We start from the raw sequence: 23,232 nt of genomic DNA, 5'->3' as shown, positions 1-23,232 counted from the left end.
CGCCTCCAGAGAGGTGGTTTAGGTTCGTGTTTTTTTCTCGTGGCTCTTCTAACAGCAGTCTGGATCTGGAGACCTGCAGGATGTTCTTCTTTGTGTTTGTTGTGACGCGTGATTGTACGACCAACCTCGTCCAAAACTCGCTGAAAGCCTTCGATTTATCCTTTATCTGAAATTATGTGATCTAATTTCCTTAATGAACATGAGAGGTCTAAATCATGGCTTAGTTAAATCCTTAACTTCAGATTTTCAGATTAATGCTGTCTGCCAGTGGAATTATCATGAATTATTTGGACTATGTTAATGAAGACTTATAAGAAACTCCGTGGTTCAGCACTCTGACAGAGGCTGTAAGCGCCTGATGAAACAGACGGCTTCCACACAGCAGCAGCACTGCACACTTGCACTGATGTTTGTACTTGCTTGTGTTACTATTTGAAGCTTTTGATACTGTTGTTTTTCGGCTTTTTGTGATGTCCTCCAGCTCGTGTTTGCAGCCTGAGGCTCAGAGCCGTGTGCATGCACTCTCACTAACGAGCACCAGCACAGGTGGAGGGAATTCATTTCAATTAACTCCAAGAAGTAACACAACAAACGTGTGATATTTTTCTGAAGGCGAGTCTTTAACTCTTATCTATACAAGCCACTTTTGCGATGGATTAACTATTGAAGCCTGATTTAATTAGCTCATAATCACAATCTTTGCCAAAGGGGTAAAGTAAACCAGTGGAAACATGAGAAATATACAGGTGCTTCAAAACGCTGTCATCTACGAGTCTGTCTGATGAAATTTAATCAGCAGGGAGTAAAAGAATCAATTACATTTCTCTAATTGTCCTTTTGGCCTGCGACCAGAGGCAGCGCTGAACAGACTGGAGGCTCTCGGAGTGAAGACGAGAGTAGGCCATCTCTATCAGGGCTCTGCTTTAAGCAGTTTGCGTCCCTGAAGTTTCCTCAGCTCGGCGCTCCCCGGCCCCGTGGATACAATGCAATCTGCGCTGCCCCACATTAGATAAGTGTCCTCCAGCCCTCATCCAGGTCACACTGCACCGCAGAGTGCAGCAGGGCTTCCAGGACCCTGCTGCCGCTGCTCAGGTGGAGGAAACACAGCGTACGTGACAAAGAGCCTGTTGGTCAAAGAGCTTCAGGTCAGCGGAGTCACACGGTGGCTCCAAATGGATCTGGGTCCACCACGAGGTCGTCTTTAAACTTTATTTCATTAAAAATTACTTACAAGTCTGGTAAAATGTGATGAAGGTTCCTCCTTCCTGCCAAAGAAATGATTCTGCTTCGCTAAAATGTTCTTCTCTTGTTCTTTAATGACGTTTCAACAATATAATGTTCCTGAATCAACGTCATTAACATGAAATTATCGTATTCTAGTCAGTCCCCAAGTCCAAGCCAGTTCTCAAGTTCAAGTCAAGTCTCAAATCTTAAAAGGATAACTTTCGTTTTTTACAACCTGGACCTTATTTGTAGCATTAAATACGACCATTTACTCACCCAGACAACTTTGGTGGCATTTGGAGTCGTTTTGAAGAAATTAGCCCCAGAGGAGCGGCGCGTATATCCGTATAATGCGAGTACTCGGAGCATCCATCGTTCATATTCCAATATTTTGTTATGATATGCTGGTGCTATTCCCCTCTGAGCCCGTGGTGGCATGTTATCAACATCCGGCGTCTCTAGGCAACTACCTCTGACGTGGATGATGTCATTACCGAACGCCGCGCGCTGCAAGCAGCCAGCAACAACACGGCTAACTCTGCGGCGGTCGGCTACAAATACGCAATAACGAACCATAGCTGTGCCAAACTACAGCTAAACTAGCCGACCGCCGGCTCAGAGGGGAATAGCACCAGCATATCAGAACAAAATATTGGAATATGAACGAGTTTCTGCAGATTATGCATTTATAGAGGCTGCGCATGGATGCCCCGAGTACTCACATTATACGGATATACGCGCCGCTCCTCTGGGGCTAATTTCTTCAAAACGACTCCAAATGCCACCAAAGTTGTCTGGGTGAGTAAATGGTCGTATTTAATGCTACAAATAAGGTCCAGGTTGTAAAAAACGAAAGTTATCCTTTAAGGATAAGTCTTGAGTCTTGTTATGCAAAGTCAAAATCAAGTCAAGTGTCAATTTTAATGGAACAAGTCTCGAGTCCAAGTCAAGTCTCGAGACCACTTGAAGCTGCAGTGACATCACACGTAGCCGAGTCCACTCGAAAGCTTCATATTTAAGCACGTCAGCAGAGACGCTCTGAAGGCCTCCAGCTGTTTGGTTTATCCTTTTGGGACAATGGGTAATGTTTTTGAGGAGTCAAATCAAACCTTCACTTGTGTCACTCAAATATGACTCGAGTTCATGTCTCAGCTGCTCAGAAACATCCAAAGAAGCCAGGAAATGTTCTGCTCAGCGTCAAACTAAAGACCGAACTAGAGCTGAAACATGTAGAAAAACAACATGATTACAGAAAGTCACACAAAGAGGTTAGAAATCTAAAACATCAGAAACTTTAATTTAGTTTTACAGGAGCAGAACATAAAGTTTGTGTCATGAACACTGAAAACCTCAACGCATCTCACAAAGGATCTGAGATTCAGGTCAAAAGCCACAAATCTCCCACCGTTCCAGATCTAAATATAGCTGGTGCATTGATCACACGCTGAGGAAACAACATGTAGCTGTTTGCTTTTCAGTGATGAACTCCAGCGTGACATTCATTTATTTATAGAAGCCATAGTGATATTTAATTAGAACTCTTTGAATATGTGGTTGAAATATCACAACCTTTAAGAAAACAGCCTCCTTTGTCACAGAGCGCCCTGGCTGCCTGCTCGCCTCAATCAATTAAGCGCGTAAGCTTTTAAGCTCATTCCTCTCGATATGTGTGATATGCATAATAATGACCTCATTACTGGAGGCGTCGGCATTGTGTTTGGGAGATCGGATGCAAAACGCACTTTTGTCATTTGTAATTTATCCTTCGGAGGGAGTGAAGAGAGGGGGCTGCGGCGGAGAGATCGGACCCTGAGTCATTCCAGGCGTGGACACACATCCAACCACATGTGGCATTCGCACCACCTGGCCATGGTCGGCGGCGAGGTGCGTGAACGGTCACATGTCCTCCCTCGGCATCTCCGAACAAAGCCGGGTGTCAGAAGGAGAGAGAAAACACGAGGCCTCGGCTGTGTGCTTTTTCTACCTCTGTTGTTTCCTCAGACTCAGTTTTCAAGGTTTATCTCTTAACGGGAACTCTTCCTGTTTTTTTGGGGTAATTGGTCGGCTCTGTGGTCCGAGCCTTGAACAACGCTCCCTTTTTTTTCTTTCTAGAAACGTCTTATCCAGATTTCAGCACAATAATGCAGACAAGAAATATATTTTGAGAAGAATGAGCTCTGTTTCCCGTGAAGTGACGACTTGTTACGTGTCTTGTCTTGCATTTGGAGGCTTTTTGCAGATAACTAATTCATGCTTTTTGTCATTTTTCTCCGTCTGAATGTCAAACAGAGGTGTGAACAGAGTGGATTTAAAAGAAAAGAACGCCGCTCCACATTCAATCCAGTCGTCTGTTATCCTAAAGAGCCAGTTAGTTCTGGTGTCAGACTGAAACTTTAAAACCAGATCAACTCGAACACGTCTTCACAGGCACGGAGCAGATCGGAGGCGGGTGTAGATTCAGATCACTGTGGTCTGTCAGCGGGCAGGTGTGGATTATTATTTCACAGTTTAATCTAAGAGCGACACAGATTATGATTTGATGACTCAGACTGACTCACAAGTGTCAAAAACAAAACCGCAAATGGACAGATGAAGGCGCTCGGACGTGCCGTCTGATGCCGTCTTTGATCTCATCGTTAAATGCATCTGTTTGAAATGAGTCAAACGCTGTGCATTATGGGGGAAATGGCGCCTGCGTTACGTTTCATATCAGACAAAATGTTTATTCTGAACGTGTCTGCAATGACTCATTAAATGCATTTGCAAAACATTCGCTGTCAACATTTCTCTGTTTTTGACTCCCACATTATGAATGTGTGACATCCTCATGCTGATTCAGTTCAGATGACTGAAGCCCTTTGATCAAACCGCGGACACACCGTGGTCAAGTTGCAGATTAGAAATGTCTGCAGTGTGAGATGTGATGTTAAAGCTGATGTTCATGCAGATTCTCCTCCTTAAATCAGTTTCTCAGTGTGTGCCAGTGTTGTTGACGGTGAAGGCATCATGTCCTTTATTTGTTCTTCTTCTTTGCTTCCTGCGATATCACCCAGCGATGAGCTTGAAGCGATCCGTTCCAGCTGTTACGAGCAGCCTCAGGACGATGCAGCGTGCAGCAACTCTCGCTAACGAGGACCGACTCAGGGTCTTTCAGATTAATCTCCTTTAACTTAGTTCCGAGCTCCTTCGTCAAGTTTATTTATATGTCCAGAAGCTGCAGGAGGAGCAGCGCAGGAGAACTGCAAAGCTCCCTATATCAAAATTTAGGATATTTACAATTTTGCATGATCAAGTTAAAGAGTGTCAGAAGTGTCAGAAGTGAAGACCACAAGCCAGTATTTCAAACTGACATGTAAAGAAACAATGAACCTTTATGACACAGTTAATGTTGAACTGCTCCAACATTCTGGCTTTAAGAGAGGAATCACTGTCTGCGCTGTCAGCCTTCATTGACAGGAGACGAGACATGGACGACACGTCTCTGTGGACTGTTCATACCTTCAGCTGAATGTCAGCGTGGTCACGGAGGAGCAGCGTCACGCCGCCGACACGTCAGCAGCCGCCTTTAAAGACAATCAAGTATCCCCGCAGGGATCGTTAGCAAGCTCCTCCCCTTCAGAGGATTTTCACCTCAGCTCCGTCCTCCAATCAACAACAGACTGACCCAACAGCTCCGGTTCCTGGGCGGACGCTCGGTTAAGTGCTCGTGCTGGAGCTCGACAGCGATGCTGATGCGAAGACGCTCGCCCTTCGTCGTTTGGTCCTGTCGTTCTGACTTCAGTCTGGCTCCCCCAGCTGAACTCTCTTTGCTGCATGCTGCTTTGTTTTTCACCCTCCAACCAAAAGTCTGCACAGTCTGTCAGACGCTGAACTTTGTTCTTGCTGGCATTTCTGGAAACGCAGGACAAAACATTTCTTCACCTTTCGCAAAGCTCGAGGCGTGAAGCTAGCTGCTCAAATATTGATACACAGATTACAGCTGTATTTTGTCATTATGTCTCTGATCAGTGTATTTCTGCACTTTTAGAAAGAAATCGTGAGGCGAACTTCTGATCAGCTGACAGATTTCTGATGAGACGTCAAACTTTTAATTTCTGTAGAAAACTAAGTTCAAATAAAGTTCGTTGATCTGTGGAAATGTTCAGAACTGTCAGGAGCTGCTGAACAAAATCTTCTATATATGAATAATATAAATGTTTGCTGCAGCACTTTTTTCAAAGCATAAGCAAAAATGTTCCTCTTTCATGTAAAACTCGCTAAATTCTCCAAAAAGCAGTAAAATGCAGAGTGTTTCTCCTCTCCACGCATCGATTAAACCCACAAAAGTAGATATATAAGTAGATATTTAACCATTTTAATAAATCCCTTCTTGCCTTACACTGGCTTTGATGTAGCTCTACACCTTTGCCTTCATGCAGGTGTGGATCTAAACAGTCATCTCCTCTATCTCCGCCCACCCCTCCGCCGCTCACCTGCAGCTCATCACACAAACGAACGGCTCTTGGATTTTCAGAAAACGCACCGTCTGTCCTTTTGCAACTTTGCAGCGTCTCTGTCATAGATAGATAGATAGATAGATAGACTTTATTTATCCTAAGCTGGGAAATTGCAGTGCAGCAGCAGCATTACACACAGTGAAATAAGTGATAAATTGTGAAATAAGACTATAAAGAGCAAACTATACGTAATAAAATATCAAAATAGCGAGCAGTAAAAAATTATATACATAATAATAAAATAGCAAAATAGCAAACAGTAGTAATGAAAAGTATTGCACAAGAAAGAATATCTGCAAATGGCAGTGTGTAGAAAATAAAAGTGTACTGTGACTGTAAGCAGACACACAGTGGAAAAAGTGAAAATTTGTGAAATAGGACTATAAAGAACAAACTATATATAATGAAATATCAAAATAGCAAGCAGTAAAAATTATATACATAATAATAAAATATCAAAAGTAGCGTAGTAGTGATAAGAAGTATTGTACAAAAGAGATTTTTTTTTAGCTGTTATTGTACAGTGTAATGGCATGTGGCAGGACAGATTTCCTGTATCTGTCCCTTCAGCAGCCTGTGGGAGAAGGTGCTCCGCTGTCATCATTTTGAAAATAGTGGTACTTGGCTTATAAAACACTGACATGTAGCTACACCTGGTTTCTCCGCCGATAGCCCTCGTTTCACGGAGCTCCAGTCTGAATCTGGAGGGGGTCTTCAGATTCTTCCTCCACTGTTGCTGTCCGTTGTTGTTGTGGCTTCACAGATCTTGATGTGATCCCGACGGTCGCAGCAGGTCCTCACTGCCTCACAGTTTCCTCTCTGTTCCACCATCACATCCTTGTTGGTAGAAGTTTTTATTTCCACCTGCTCGTTCTGCTGCAGCCTGACAGGTTGAACGCAGACGAACACTGTGGCTCCTTTATTAACCTCGGCTATTAAATTCTCCTCAGTCATGAGGGGGGGGGCAGTGGGCTGATGAGGGGCAGCGCTCTGGTTAATGAGAGTTTTAAAAGAGGCGTGAAGTTTTGTTGGTGGAGAGGAACTTCAGACCTGAGATAAAGTTCAGACTCGCGGGATATTAATGCTGCTGCTTCTTCTGGCGAACACGAGAGCTGAAAACATCGGCGGTGCTCAACGAAAGCAACCATGATACCGAGCTGATTGTTCCCTTGGAACAAGTTTAAAACTGCACCAGTGCAGCGCGATAATTCTAGCTAATGTTAAAAATGCCTTAAAATCAGCATGATTTCTATAGAAGTCTGGTTCACGCTGTTTGCACTCAAATCGAAGGAATCACACTTGATTCTGGAAAATATCGAATAAAACGATTTGTGTTCAAAACATTCGGACTCAGTCGATATGAAGGCTTGTTGTGCTTGTTTTAGTTTGTGCTTTTAGCAGCCTGAAATCATCAAACTCAAGTCAAAATAAAAAAAAAAGACTTGATGAAGTGTTTAAAACACAGCCGGCCCTCTGGAGCCACTGTTCGGTTTGTCCATTCTGGGCTCCTGTGGAAACGTGGTGGACTCTGTGGACCCTGACCTGCTCCTTCTGTACATACAAAGAGCTCATTCTGAGGGGATGAAAACACTTATGTCATTAAATGTGCTGAAAGCTGCATAATGACAGGCATGTCAAACTGATTCCATAAAGGGCCGTGTGGCTGCAGGTTTTAGTTCCAACCAAGGAGGAGCAAACCAGGCGGGAATCAATTAATCAGCTGATCTCAGTCTTCAGCTGATAACTAAGTGATCCCTTGATGTTGATTGGTTGGCCTGGTGTGCTCCTCCTTGGTTGGAACAAAAACCTGCAGCCACACGGCCCTTTATGGAATCAGTTTGACATGCCTGACTTAGGACCTTTGGCTGGATTCAAGATTGTAAAAGTACAGAAGTATTAGCATCAAAATATACTAAAATTATCCAAAGTGCTCATGATCCAGAGTGGCTTATTTTAAATGACTTATAAACTATTGGATTCTAATTGTTGATGCACGAACGATCTCATCACTTAAATGTTGCAGCAGGTAAAAGTGGAGCTAATTTTAATGACTTCATATTCTGCAGGGTGGCTCGTCAATTTCTCCCCAATAATGTTTGAGGAGTAATAAATCAGAGTACACAGAAACTAAAGTTATCAAATAAATGCAGTATAAAATAGCATGAAGTGGAAATACTTGAATTCAAGCAACTCAAAACTCTACTTCTTTACAGTACTTGTGTAAATGTGATCCTAAATGTGACTCACATTCCTTGTGTGGACTCTTCAGAGGCTGAACAGAGCTCTGAGCTCCTAGCATGAGGTAAAATGTGTGTACTGAACAACAGACGGCGTCCTCCAGATACTGTAAACCTATCAGGTGTAAATCAGGCAGACTTGCAGTCGTTTCCACGGAGGGAAATGCAATTAGCCGAGCAGTCAGCGGGGGATCCTCGGCGGAAAGTCACGTTTCTGATGAGTTCGTTAGATTTCAGGGGAACGCGCTGCGACGGCGGAGGAACCCTTCGGCAAACAACTGGTGTACATTCAGCTTAACAAAACAAAACTGGCAGCTTCAAACACATTTGAAGAGGGGATTAGAGAAGGTTGACAGATGCTCTGCCGGGTTTTACGGGATCAGCCGAACACTTCATTTTGTATTAGCGACTCACATGTTCATGTTGTCAGAAAGAAAAACGGCCTCCTGATTCCGCCCGTTTGGAAGAGAAACCCTGTGCCGCTTTAACGGCACATTCGTAGTTTGTTTACCGATGACTTTGATGTTCTTGCGTCATGATTAAAATGACTTACGATGATCTGCTGGCAGTGTTTCCACTCAGCAGCTCCTGCAGCAATTAAAATGTCACAGGAAGAGAGAGAGAGAGGAAAAAAAAGACTTGAGCACATCAGAGAGAAGAAGAGAGGAAATGAAATTCACGCTGAAGGGCGGCATATTTAACACTTGACCCCATTATGGAGAGCGGGCACAGAGGTGCCGCTCTGCTTTATTGGCCTTTGCACTGACGATGTTCATTTCAGAAAATTACACGATCTTTGGTTGGGATTCACGGCCTATTTTCTGCTGTGATATCCACACTGTCAAGATCAGACCCCGAATTAATAACTCCAGTATATCGCTACTCTCTAACTCTCCGCCTTCTCTCATATTAACTCTTTTTTTTATATTCTTACCTCTTCTCAAGTGCAGCCTCAACCTCCATAAGCTCTGATCACCTGAGAAGAATTTAAGATTATATTCTTTAAAAAGCATCATGAACATCTTCCTTTCTCATAAAACTGAAGCTTTTAAGGTTTTACTCAGTCCATGTGTCATAATTAGACCAAACACATCGTTCTGGAGGATCGAGCACCACCAACCTCAACATAAACATAAATAATAAAGGTCTTGAATCTAGATTTTCAGCTCGTCGACAGGAGTCCAAACATGCAGCTGATACTGCAGGAGCTGCTTTTTCAGCTTTCGTGGAGTCGGCCCCTGATCCGCTCCTGCAGCTTTGCATGCTGGGAGGTAATGATCTGCAGACATCTGTATCTCTGCAGATAAATAGAGACCTAGCTCTGTAAATCAATCAGTTTGAACTTTAAACTGCATTTATTGATGTTTTAAAACACAACATCTGAAATGATCGCCTTATTTAGTCGATATTGCAAACATGTTAGCAAACGTTTGCCCACGTACACGTTCAGCAAACCCATCGTAATATTGGCATTAATTTGCAGGAAGCCTTTTCACGTTGCATGCAGTCGTTTCATCCATTGTTCATATAGAAATATTCATCAGTGCAGCTTTGAGATATCTGTCAAACTTGTGTGTTTTTTTTATTCTAAAGGATTGTAGACGACAAAAAAAAATCAAATGCCGCTTTACACTTCACGAGAAGTGCTGGCATGCTGCTCTGTATGTGGTAACCATGGCAACATGCCTTTTTGTAAAAGGAGTTGCCCGTAGTGCTCGGGACCGGAGGGAGGTCAGACGCGGTGCACACACGGTGCGATGTGGACGTAAGGCTCGGACTCTCAGCGCATGCTAATGTCCGGCCCCGGCTGGAGACGCTAAGCGGCCCCGAGGCAGAGTCTGTTGACGGGCTTCCTGTCGGGAGCGGCTGTCAGACTCTTGTGAAAGGCTGGGGAAAATAATCGCTCCACGCTCAGTGGTTTTCGGCTGTTTGTGGCTGGATTTACCTGGTCAGGGGGGGAAAATCACAGCGTACGGCGTGAATCGCTGAGCAAGCCGTTGTCCTCTGAGGAGACTCTGGCTGGCTGAAAGGGTTTAGTGTGTGAAAAATACCCTCATTACCTCTGGGTTAAAGGGGCATTAAATGATCTTGACTTCAAAGACACAAATACGTTTGATCCAGCACCGAAGTCTGGCACTTCGAGCGCTCTGATCCGAATCTGGCCTTCGAAACTGGTCCAAGCCCGGCCTGAGTGCTGCTAATTAGAGCTGCTTCTCCGCCTAAACTGGCCCAAGTCTGCACCCCCGGTGACAGAACTAAATGTGGCATACAGGAACACCCAGAAGCTAGCTCAGTTTAGGTCCTCTGATGCCACAACTCCACTGATTACCTGAAAGCTTTTGACCTGCCTCCTCTTAGATGTCTGTAATCTGTGAGTGGTGCATTGTGCATTCAGGACAGAAGGCGCCTCTGTTGGCTCCACCTCTACAAACACCAAACATGTTTCAAACCAGAACTGCCTTTGAAACTCGAGTCGAGATCCCAGAGTTTCCAAATATACCAAACATATCAGGCCCAAGATCAGGGAAATGGTTTTTAAAGTGTTGCACGAGACATCTGGAGTATTTTCATCTGATGGGACGATACAGCTCCCAAATGTGTTGAGTTTGAATGTTTCACTCAGTGTTCATCTCATCAGTGAAGAGATAAGAGAGTAAGCTGATACGCTGTGATAGAGTCTGAGGATGAGGAGAAGTATGTGCTCTATCTCCTCCTCCTCCTCCTCCTCCTGGGTCTCCTCTGAGGAACAATGCACCACCAACACCTCCTGCTGTCATGGACTCACTGTCACACTGTCGGCCACAACTTCAGCCCCGATTCTTAGCCTATATTTATCCACATATTCGCAGATGAACACCATTAAACATGCAGAATTAGCTATGAGCAGCTCCGAAAGCACAGACAACAATCAAGGAACATTTTAGACACTGAAGCAAACTTCAAAATGTGATGATTCTCAGCCAAGTTCTGGAGTTAAACGGTCGTATTTCTGTGATTTCTCAGCAGATTTATGGATGTTGGTTTACGGTGCACATCAGAGGTAAAGATATCCTCAGAAAGTCACACTGAATCCAAGCGTATGTAGATCATGTCTGATTTGACTGAGTGTGAACACCTGATAGCTTACATGAGCTCTGAGTCACACCTATCTCGCCACTCATTACTGGTTACCTGGACCCCTGCGCAGGTGTCGTCACTGGTCTGATTGGGCCTTAAAGCTGTAAACTAACAGCGAATTAAAGTTCCAGTTTGAAGTTTTGATTTAAAGAAAATTAATGAGGAAATTTAAAGAGGAAATCCAGAGTTTAAGAAGTTAATTGAAGATAGAGCGAGAAACCAAACACTGTGATGTGTTTTCCATTGGCTGAACGAGGCGGCAGCTTTGCCAGTGATTCAGTTGCTGGGCAAGAACAATTCCATTTAAAGTCTCCAATTAGTTGAATTGATTCCATGTTAAGCTCAGTCACCAGAGACAACAGCACAAATAGAAAAGGAGGTGATTCAGTCTTAAATATTTGGGTCAGCCTCGACTCAGAAATAAAACTTAGGAAGAAGTCGTCTTTTTGCCGGGTTACTGTCTTAACTCTTGTACTTTTACTCCTCCTAAAATAATATGAATGCTTCAGCGGTGTGATGCGGCAGAGCATCAAGGTGACGTGAGAGGGAATAGCTGGTGTTGCATTGTATAATGCAGACCATTACCTGGGCCTATCGGAGCCACAGAGACTATCATGACTCACATTAGATTAGACCAGGCTTCTTTCATTGTTCCCCAGGGCCACATAAATCTTGTGGCAGTCACCAAATATTGACTGTAATGGTGACAAATGTGGTCTGCATAGTACAACACTTTACAGCTTATATTGTGCTCTCCTGTATAAGGCCAGTTCATTACTGGAATTCATTATATGTGCAGGACAGACTGGGTAATGCTGCGAGAATTGAAAGGCACCAATTTACTTTTAACAATATGCAAGGCTCCCCTAATCCCTCGCTATAGACCTCGTCAGTGGAACGGATGGCTGTGAATATGGAGCCCATGAATCTTTAACCACCGCCGCTCCGTTCGCTTGTTTTAAAGCGCCCCGGCTGTGGAAGTTGCTTCGCTGACGGTGTTAAAATTCAAAGGTGAAGCTCCAGAGTTAATCCCCGAGTCGGCGTGCTGTACCTGCGCAGTCATCTGAGTCTCTGTGCAGCAGGTGAGATGATGACATTTCAATCCTGATCCAGGGCCTCAGCATCAGGACCTCCGGGTTCGCAGGATGGTGGTTTATGTAACTCGTGTCCCCCCTGCGTGGACAGGTCCTCCGTGCAGCGTGCTACACCCCGAGCCTCGTGTGCTGCCCTACTTAACGGGGTATTTTAAGAGTTCCCACACGGGTTTGTTTGCCCTCGTCTCCTTCTGTTCAGCCTTTTTCCTTCTGAGGGATCCAAGACTGTCGTTACACCATCATCATGCTACAGTGAACGACGCCGTGCATGTGAGAATATGTTTAAAATATATAAAAACGTGTTTGCTGGAATAACTCTGATCCAACAAGTCTTCAAATCTTCAAATCTTGTTAATCTGTTACAAACGGTTCAGGTGACTGTTCTCTGATCTGCCACCTGGTTTCTGCAACTAAAACTAAAACATTGTTAAAGAGAAAGTTTATCCAGCTTTGTTAAACTTCCCTCCGTGTTGCCTTCATCCACAGCTTGCTGCTCATTCGACCACTTTTCCAGCCGCGTCGCTGCTGTTCGAGCGCCAGATGCTTAATAAACTCAAACAGAAAACTCCTTAAATCGTCCTTTCCCTGTACTGCTTCAGCCGTCAAATTTCTGTCCGTTACATGCATGAAAACAAAACTTCCGTGATCGCGTTTCAAAATAAAAGCATCGTAAGGTAAAACGACCTTAACAAAATAAAACCAAAAGAAAGTTTCACCTTAATAACTGCACTTGACAGGATTCATTTACAACAGACACGGTCGGATCGAGAAAACCCAAATCAAACTGTGACCCGAGGGAGTATGTTGGGATGGGAGGCTGTGGCTAATAACACAGAAAGTCACTGGTTGATGCACATTGACCTGTAAACTGTCACGTAGGATGATGCTGCATCTCGACTCTTCGTCGAAAGTTGGGAGGTGAATCCATTCAGGTTGTAGTTCTCAGATTAAGAGACTTCACAAAGTGCTTCACAATAAAAGATTAAACGATCACAGAGGAAATTACAAAACTAAGGGAAACGCCCGCAGCAGGAGAGATAAAAAGGATAATAAAAAATGAAACCAGCCAATAAAATTTGACAGCTATGATTTGCATTGCTGGACTAAAAGGCCATATTTTCCATTTATTGACTGTTTGACACCGTACACATGATGAGGTGCCTGTGTCCTATTTTTAAATGACTTTGGTGTTAGATATAGATAATAATATTAGACATCTCTTTAACAAAGACCAGTTCACGTGCAGAGAGTGTGCACCATGTGTCGGTATGTATATATACCAAATATATCTGTTTGGGATCATGTCTGTTCCTGTATGTGTGCAGACTTCTAGCTTTCAGACCAGCTTTGTGCTGTGTAAGAAGTGACGCATTCACTCCTTCAGAGCAGGGAGACACTGATTAAATGATGTGACCCAGCAGCGGCTCACATTTAATTTTCTTCTCTTATCACCATTTTTATCTTTTGATGTGCTGCAGATGAATGCAATTTCAATAACGCTCCCCTCAAACAGCACTGGAGTCATTTTAATGGCTTTTGCCCGACTTTTGGAGAAATTTAATTAGCGGGATATTATTTGAAATCGTCTTTCCCGCTGCGCTTTGTTATTTGTGCTCCTCTCATTGACCCGATGTAACGACTCGCGCTCCTTCCTCAGACCGGCTTCTCTCAAACGACGATCTCCCGTCTGGCTTCATTCATCAAACGCAGCGCAACCGGAAATGAATTATGAATTTGAAATGTTTGTGCTCGATTGTTTTAATCTGCCAAGGTGATGATAGGTTTCTAACAGTGTCAGCAGTAACCGAGGTGCCTGCCAGTTCATAATGGAGGCTCATTACTTCACAAACTCCAGATCAGCGTTTCTGGAAAGTTGGTGGAGACCTTTTGTAATTAGATTTAAATCTCGTCCGCCGACGATTATTTGAAGAGCTTCAGATTTGTCAACCAGTTCATTTTAAAGTTAATCTATGACCTCTATCGACCTCTACAACGCTAATTACAACATCTCTGACGGAGCCAGCTGATATAAATAATTTACCAGTGTAGAAGAATGAATTGACTCTGTTTTACAGCAGAGATCCCCAAAAAATAAGGAAATAAAAAACGTCCAAAACACAGATTTTTCACCAGGTTTCACACGTTTCAATAATAATCTGAAGGATTCACTAATGTAGCAGCAGTCATTTGTCTTCTGCCTCCACTCAGTTTGTGAAATGTTTGCATCACATGCAAGAAAATGGAGACATGCTGCTATAACTCAAGTTACCATAAAACTACATTCAGCTGGTCAGTTATCAGATTTTCCCTCATCCACAACCTAACTTTGAAAGCCTTGCATATATGTGATGCAAGAAGCTGCTCCCTTTCACTTAATTTGTCCTTTTTTTGGAGCATTTGGACTGACGATCTGCATCTTTTCCACAGAAACGTTCAGCTGAAACTTCTCTCTGTTCGTTTGGGTTGAAGTGATGAATCGTTATATTCACCTCCTGTGACGATGTACACATGCACTGTAACACCCTGCTGCCGCTATCACACCCATACAGCCGAAGGCTGACAGGAACAGGGGGGCTGAGGTTAGCATGCTGAATATCTCACTGAATTTACACTACATGGCCATAAGTATGTGGACACCTCAAAATCACACATATGTGATTGTTGCATATGAACCATTAATGAGCTGCGTGATCAGCCTTCTGGTTTCAGGCTTTCCACCAGAGTTTGGAGTTTTCTCCCATTCAGGTCCAGCACTGATGCTGGGTGATAACTTGAAAGGAGGGGTGGGGTCCTCCCACACAAAAAAGCCCCTGATGAGAAGTACATGGACAAGGGTTTTTTTTTTTGCATACGTGTGGCCACATTTATCTTCATGGCTGAAACAAACCAGCGTGCTGCTCACTCATAGCACTTCCTGTCATCAGGGATGAAAACGCTAGATGCTGGCAGAGATTCATTCCTATCAGATGCTTCTTTTATGGTCTATATATTTTGTTCTGTGGTGCAGCACATCGCTACATCCTGTCCAATTTAAAGGCGCTAGCTCGCTTATCTTCAGCCTCTCCCTGCCATCCTCGAAAGCTCCTGCTTCGACATCATGTTTCCTTGTCAGGAGCGACAGCCGACACAGACGGGAGCCAGAACCGCTGCACGGATTCCAGTCATGCAATGCCCACTAGGATTTCATCTCCAAGCAGTCACAACCCCTGCGAACCCGCAGACTGATGTGTCTGGCACCCGAAATGAACAGAAACAGCAAGAGGTGGAAAAACGAGCTGCTCTGAGGGCTTGTTAGTGCATCACTCTGTCTTGTGAGAAGTGCCTGGATGTTGTTTGTTCCCGTAGTCGCAGAGGTGTGTTTTTGTTTTTTTTTTTTACCCCCCCTGCACCTTACTTCCTTCAGCCTTTTCATCTCTCACTTTTGCAAGGTTCAGTTTTTTATTGTGTTTCCATCTATCTGGTCATAAAAGTGCAATTTCCTGTTTTTCTTAATATATATATAAAGCTCTGTCTGTGTGATCGTCAGCGTAATAGCCACAGGCCCACATTTGCAGGAAACACACTGAGAATTCTTGCCTCGGTTAATGCAATCTTCAGATTTAATCATGTGTTTTAGGTTCAAGTAAAATAAAAAAAATACAAAAAAATGCAGCAGCCGCTTCCTGGGTCTAATTAAAAGTGAGATATGTTTGGTTGGAGGGGAGGAAAGTAGTGAGCGACATGAAAGCAAACATCAAAATGTGAGTGGTGGTGGCTCACCGACAGCAGGGGTCTTCAGATGGAAGACAAGAGGTAGCAGGAGCTTCATTTACTCCAACATGTGAGACACTCGAAGGCACAACGAGGCTCCCAGCAAATCAGTCTCTCACATTGTTGTTTGATTTCTCATCTTCATCTCCAGCTGTAAATGAACGCCCTGAGGTCCTCCAGCCTGCATCCTCTGCATACCGAGGAATGCAAATCACAAGTAGCATTTTTCTTTGTTGTAGAGCTTTCACCAACATTTAAGGCTTTTTTGTGACTGTGTGATACCTGCAGGGTGCCTGATCTCGTGCAGCGATAGCCGGAGCTATCAAGGGCTTTGGGAGGCTGAAACTTTAATATTGACTCGGCACATCGGGTATTTAAAGTGCAGAAAGAAAGCAGCTTTTCTGAGGTGAGAGGAGTGAAGGTGGCAGGTCTTAGTAATGGCATTACAAATGTCATTGCAGCAGGAGGTGTAAATGTTATTCACCACAGCACAGGAAAACAAGACCTCGGAGGGATTTGGTGTTTATCGATTGCAGTGATGGAGCAACTAAAAATGGAAATTTTACTGAAACGGTTAAAGTGAACTGTAGCTTGTTGTCATGTTTTGATTTTGCTGGTGAGGAAAACAAACAAACACAACCTCGATGCCAAAAAAGTCTGTTAAATAAATAAAACCAGAATCAGTCATTAACCTTCAAACTGTGTTTCCTGACAGCAGCTTCCTGAAGTGTTCCTGAGTCCAGGTATTAATCTCCTTTATCCAATCACGTGTTCGCAAAGTGTTGACCCTCGCTCCATCCTCGCTGTGAACCACTGAGCCTTTCAATCATGACACTCTCACCTGTTACCAATCAACCTGTTTACCTGTGGAATGATCCAAACAGGTGTTTTTGGAGCGTTCCAGCGTACGAGGAACTTTTGAGGTCTGTAGGTGAAACTTTAAAACAAGCTGTCTGAACAAATCTTGGCCTCTGGACATTTTTGGCTTTGAAAAACACTGCAGGGAAATCTGAAGTATCAAAGAGATGAACACTTTGGTTGGAGATGGTTCTGGTCATTTCATTGGATTCGTTGCCAAAAAGAAAACTACGATGCTGGAACGAAGAATTTTATTTCTCACTTTGGTGTCGCCTGTGATGATACTAAGAAGAGACTGTGGCAGACGACACTGCGACACCTTCTCTCCGCGCTGCAGCAACACTCTGGGATTGTCTCATTTCTTATGTTTCTCATTCAATCCCGTCAATATGTCTGGATTAAAAACTGCGTGTGGTGGCTTTTTGAAACAGAGTCTCTGGTCTCATAGAACAGGCTGGTGTTTGGCTCCTTCTTGCTCTTCATCGTCTTGAGCCCTTTGATGTTGCCTCGGTAAGAAAATGTCTCGATCCCTTGGACGGCTGCATCCATCCTCTACTCCGGTCTGTGTTTGGCATTCCCTTTGTTTGGCGGGGTGGGACTTCCTCACCTGTGACCCATGACAGAGCACCTATTCTGCCTTATCAGTTCAGCGCCCTCTCCTTTTGTACCGAGCAGACGGCTCTTCAAAAGCTCTGACACAAAAGCCCGACAATCACTTCACTGTTTCATACACATTCATTCTCTTTCAGTCCTCTCTCTCATCTCCCGTCTCTCACCTGCTCCTTATCTCCCCTTGTTTCCCTCGCTCCCAGAGTCTGAATGGTTGAATCAGAAAGATTGGGATCATTGAGGAAGCAAAGTATTTTCTTGATTCCTTATGTAGCCCCCAAACCATTTTCTCATCGGTATTCATTAGAATAAATCCTCCCCCCTGTTGTGATGATCTGATTTCGGCTCGCCTCTTTTTAAGATACAACACAGCATCATCTTCAACACCCACCTGCCTTAAGTCGATATCGCATTTCAAGCAAAAGATGGTGCAAAAGCAACACAAGTGCATTTCCGAAGAGAAAGTTCACAGTGCGCTTCCCTGCTGTTGTATAATTAGTAGTCACTCCTGCAGGCGGGATCATGGGGGGGTGCTTTGAGCTCCAGGTAGACAACCAACAACTGTGGACACACAGCGAGTACAAAAAGACCTCCCTGAGAAACAAGTCAATTAACTCGCTTCCTAAAAGGACTGCAGTGTAGTTTCGTGTCATTGTGAACTACAAACACTGAGCACAGGGAGTAGAGACATGTGGGTCTGTATGTAATGTGATGATACACTCCTGACTCCTCTGTGGAGCATCGCATCGATGGAGCTAATGCTATAAACCTAATCCTATTGTTGCGACCTGGTAGGAGCCGGTTTGGTTGCTACCAAATATTAAGGATAGTTATTTGTGACGGCGGGTGCAGAGAGAGACCCAGGAGCGGAAACGGAGAAGGTTAACAAAAGTTTATTTTGCAACAACAGGCAATAACTGAAACAATCGCTGGCAGCGTGAAGTCCAAACAAAACACGAACTCAGAGAGGTCCAGAGAGTGCTGGGCTGTGTGGGCAAGGGAGGCACTGGAACAAAAAGAGAAGAGACAAACAATTAATCAAAAAGGTTCAGCAAGCTATCAAAACGTACTATACCACAGGAGACTGAGACCAACTGATACCACGGTACGTGGAAGTATACTCTGGCGTCGAGGAGTCACTCCGCAGAGGTTAAATAGGCGTCCTAATCTCCTGAAGTGAACTCAGGTGTGCCCAAACACTCCTCGACGCATCGGGGGGGAGGGGAGCCTCAGGAAAACAAAACGTAAAGTTACAGCCCACAAAACAGAACACAGGAAATGGACCTTCAAAATAACAGCACAGACAATACCAACCGCCACAGTACCCCCCCCTCAACGAACGCCTCCAGGCGTTCTACCCGGCTTGTCCGGGTGAGCGGCATAAAAGTCCCGAAGGAGAGAGTCATCCAGAATGAGTCCCCTGGAGACCCAGGAACGCTCCTCTGGACCGTAACCCTCCCAATCCACCAAGAACTGGAAACCACGGCCGCGTGGACGGACATCCAAGATCCGTGACACCGTGTAGGCGGGATGACCATCAATGAGGCGGGGGGGAGGTGGGGCGGCGGCCGGCGGGCTGAGCTCGCTGGAATGCACCGGCTTCAACAGGGAAACATGGAAGGTGGGGTGGACCTTCATAGAGTCTGGTAGCTTGAGCCTGACGGCAGACGGATTAATGATCTTCAACACCTCGAAAGGACCGACAAAACGGGGAGAGAGCTTACGTGACTCGACATCCAACGGAAGATCCCGTGACGACAACCACACCTGCTGACCCGGTCGGTACTCGGGGGCGGAGACGCGGCGAGCGTCGGCCAGCCGTCGGTTCCTCTCCGTGGAGCGGGTGAGAGCAGCTCTGGCAGACTGCCATACCTCCTTAATCCTCCGGAGGTGCTCCTTCACAGAAGGGACGGATACCGCAGTCTCCTGCTCGGGAAACAAGGGAGGTTGATAACCCAAACAGCACTGAAACGGTGACATACCTGTGGCCGAACAGGAGAGGGAGTTGTGGGCATATTCTATCCAAGGCAGGTGTGTACTCCAAGAGACGGGATGATGAGCAGCCACGCAGCGAAGAGCGGACTCCAGATGTTGGTTAGCTCGCTCTGTCTGGCCGTTACTCTGGGGATGGTAACCAGAGGACAGACTTGCCGTGGCCCCCACCGCCTTACAGAACTCCTGCCACACCTGGGAAGCGAACTGTGGACCCCGGTCCGAGACCACGTCGAGGGGAATTCCGTGAAGCTTGAACACATGAGTCACGAGTAGACTAGCAGTCTCGAGGGCAGAAGGCAGTTTAGGCAGAGGAACATAATGCACAGACTTGGAAAAGCGATCAATAATAGTTAAGATGACAGTGTTACCTTCAGATGGAGGAAGACCAGTAACAAAGTCCACGGCGATGTGAGACCATGGGCGGCTTGGGACGGGCAAGGGGTGCAGTAACCCCGCAGGGGGATGATGAGAAGCTTTTCCCCTGGCACAGACAGAGCAAGCGGCAATAAATGCACGGGTGTCGCGGTACATCCTCGGCCACCAGAAGCTCTGACGGAGGAACTGGAGGGTGCGGTGGAAACCAGGGTGACAGGTAAGTCTAGAGGAGTGAGCCCACTGGAGAACTTGCGACCGGACCGAATCCGGGACAAACTTGCGATCGGGGGGACCGGAACCAGGGTCCGGTTGTTGCTTCTGCGCCTGGAGCACGAGGGATTCGATCTCCCATGTAGCCATACCCACGATGCAAGCCGGCGGGAGGATGACATCCTGATGTTCCGAGTCCAGGGGAGGGGCATAGAGACGGGACAGGGCGTCGGGCTTAGTGTTACGGGAGCCGGGGCGATAGGAGAGGGTGAAATTGAACCGGCTCAAAAACAGAGCCCATCTGGCTTGGCGGGGATTAAGCCTCTTCGCGGTGCGTAAGTAGGCGAGGTTTTTATGATCAGTCCAGATCAAAAAGGGAACCGTAGCGCCCTCCAGCCAGTGCCTCCATTCTTGAAGCGCCCAAACCACAGCCAGCAACTCTCTATTCCCGACGTCGTAATTCCGCTCGGCCTGGGATAAGCGGCGGGAAAAGAAAGCACAGGGATGCAGTTTGTGAGTCTGAGGGTCTCTCTGGGAGAGGATGGCACCAGCACCGGAGTCGGAAGCGTCCACCTCGACCACGAACTGACGAGTGGGATCGGGGTGTTTGAGCACCGGGGCAGAGGTAAACAGTGCTTTAAGCTGGGCGAAAGCCTGTTGGGAATCGGGAGACCACTGGAAGGGGATTTTCACAGAAGTAAGTCTAGTGAGGGGAAGAGCTACCTTACTGTAGTCACGGATAAATCTGCGGTAGAAGTTAGCGAAGCCGAGAAACCTCTGCAACTCCTTCCGGGTGGTGGGAACGGGCCAATCCGTGACAGCTTGGATCTTGGCAGGATCGGGTCTTAGCTGACCCTTGGCGATGATATAGCCGAGGAAACCCACTGAGTCAGAGTGAAACTCGCACTTCTCCGCTTTAACAAACAATTTATTCTCAAGAAGTCTCTGAAGCACGAGTCTTACATGCTGTCTATGTTCCTCTAGATCTCGAGAGAAAATCAATATGTCATCTAAATAAACGAAAACAAACCGGTTTAACATGTCTCTGAGGACATCGTTAATGAGAGCCTGGAAGACAGCGGGGGCGTTGGTGAGACCAAAAGGCATGACTAAATATTCGAAATGACCTAACGGTGTGTTGAAAGCTGTCTTCCACTCATCACCCTCCTTTATCCGGACGAGGTGATAAGCGTTACGCAGATCAAGCTTGGAGAAGATGGTGGCGGAGCAGAGTGGTTCGAAGGAGGGGTCGATGAGAGGGAGAGCGTACCTGTTCTTAACGGTGATGTCGTTAAGTCCACGGAAGTCGATGCAGGGGCGAAGGGAGGCGTCCTTCTTCTTAACAAAAAAGAAGCCAGCCCCTAACGGAGAGGATGAGGGGCGGATGAGTCCAGAGGCTAGAGAATCCTGGATGTATGTCTCCATGGCTTCCCTCTCGGGGCGTGACAGGTTATACAGCCGACTAGAAGGGAGAGGAGCACCAGGGAGGAGGTCTATGGAGCAATCGTAGGGGCGATGAGGAGGCAGGGACAGGGCTAACTCTTTACTGAACACAGGGGCTAGGTCATGGTACTCGGGAGGCACGGAGGTAAGGACAGGGGGCGTGGGAGGTGGTGGAGAAACACGGGAAGAAAAGGGGTTGGCCGAACGAAGACAGTGGGCATGACAGAATGGGCTCCAGGTGGAGATACTAGCTGTAGTCCAGTCTATCTGGGGGTTATGTTTAAGCAACCAGGGGAGGCCCAACACCAGGGGAATCTGAGGGGAAGGAATGACGAAGAATTGGATGTCTTCTCTATGATTCCCAGAGATTATGAGCGTGACCGGGACCGTACGTTGAGTGACCTGAGCTATACGTCGGCCGTCTAAGGCGGTTACATTTCTGGGCACCGGGAGGGATTCAAGGGGGAGCTTAAGCTGGGAGGCTAGTTCGGTGTGGATGAAGCTCTCGTCTGCCCCTGAGTCAATCAGAACCCTCATGGGAAGCGATTCACGACCCCAAAGCAGACAGGAGGGCACGGTAATACGGGAGGGAGAGCTGGGATTAGGGGATGTCTGACTCACCAGTGCGCTCTCCGTCACGGGTGAGCCTGCCCTTTTGGCGTCTGAGGGCAGTTAGCGAGAAAATGACCTCCCTGGCCACAGTAGATACAGAGCCGCTGGCTGAAACGTCGCTGCCGCTCGCTGGGGTGGAGACGGGTCCGACCCAACTGCATGGGCTCCGATGGGTGAGAGGAGGACGTGGAGGGAGCAGCGGAGTGGCCGGAGGATCCGCCACTGGCTGAGGGGGGAGCGAGGGAAGCTGGCTCGTGAACATGAGAGAGGCGAGTCTGGGCTTTCTCTCTCTGTCTTTCTCTCAAGCGGTTATCTATGCGTATGGCGAGGGAGATTAATGACTCTAAGGAATCGGGTTCATCTCTGGAAGCTAATTCGTCCTTTAACTCACTAGAAAGACTCCGTAAGAAAACACCTCGTAGCTCTAACTCCCCCCACCCGCTCTCTGAAGCTGCGATACGGAAGTCAATAGAGTAATCTGCCACTGATCTCGCTCCCTGCGCCAAGGAGAATAGGCGTTTAGCAGTTTCCTGCCCCTGTCGTGAATGATCAAAAATACGACTAAGTTCCCTCGAGAAACTGTCGAAAGACGAGAGAATGGGGGAGTGCTGTTCCCATAACGCTGTAGCCCACTGCGCTGCCCTGCCCCGTAACAAATTAACTGTATAAGCTATCTTAGCTCTATCAGAAGGATAACTAAGGGGTTGTTGATCAAATACTAGTGAACAGCGCAAGATAAACCCCCCAGCATTACCAACTTCACCTGAAAAGGGTTCGGGGGCCGGCACATACGGCTCACGCTGAGAGACAGACAGAGAGGTAGATTGGGCTGCAGCGGTTGCCGGTGGGGGTGGCGCTGGTGTGGGACTTGGGGAGGAAGGAGAGCCACGGGTGTCCGTGCGGCTGAGGTAAGCGGTGAGGTCACGGACTTGGACGCTGAGACCTTGTACTGCCTCCATTACTCCCCGCAGCATGTCCTCGTGCTGGCCGAGACGTAGTCCTTGATGGGCGAGCGCCGCTCGAAAGGGGTCCGAATCCGCTGGGTCCATGTTAGGCCAGAGTATTCTGTGACGGCGGGTGCAGAGAGAGACCCAGGAGCGGAAACGGAGAAGGTTAACAAAAGTTTATTTTGCAACAACAGGCAATAACTGAAACAATCGCTGGCAGCGTGAAGTCCAAACAAAACACGAACTCAGAGAGGTCCAGAGAGTG

At 46.3% G+C, this 23,232-nt stretch overlaps 1 protein-coding gene across 4 annotated transcripts in view; it reads left to right on the top strand.

The window, feature by feature from the left end:
* LOC121621388 (protein shisa-6) overlaps positions 1-23,232 on the top strand; it is a 74,401-nt gene that overhangs the window by 28,821 nt on the left and 22,348 nt on the right. The window contains exon 3 of one of the 4 annotated variants that reach the window (XM_041957830.1): positions 21,148-21,161. The exons of the other annotated variants lie outside the window; for them this stretch is intronic. Within the exon in view, the coding sequence (XP_041813764.1) occupies positions 21,148-21,161 (14 nt within the window). The remainder of the gene's footprint in view (positions 1-21,147; positions 21,162-23,232) is intronic. 4 annotated transcript variants of the gene reach the window in all.

This window comes from Chelmon rostratus, chromosome 17 (genome assembly GCF_017976325.1).
Source record: "Chelmon rostratus isolate fCheRos1 chromosome 17, fCheRos1.pri, whole genome shotgun sequence".
Taxonomy (NCBI): domain Eukaryota; kingdom Metazoa; phylum Chordata; class Actinopteri; order Chaetodontiformes; family Chaetodontidae; genus Chelmon; species Chelmon rostratus.
Note: the sequence above shows the minus strand (reverse complement) of the source record. Positions and strands in the feature narration are given on the sequence as shown.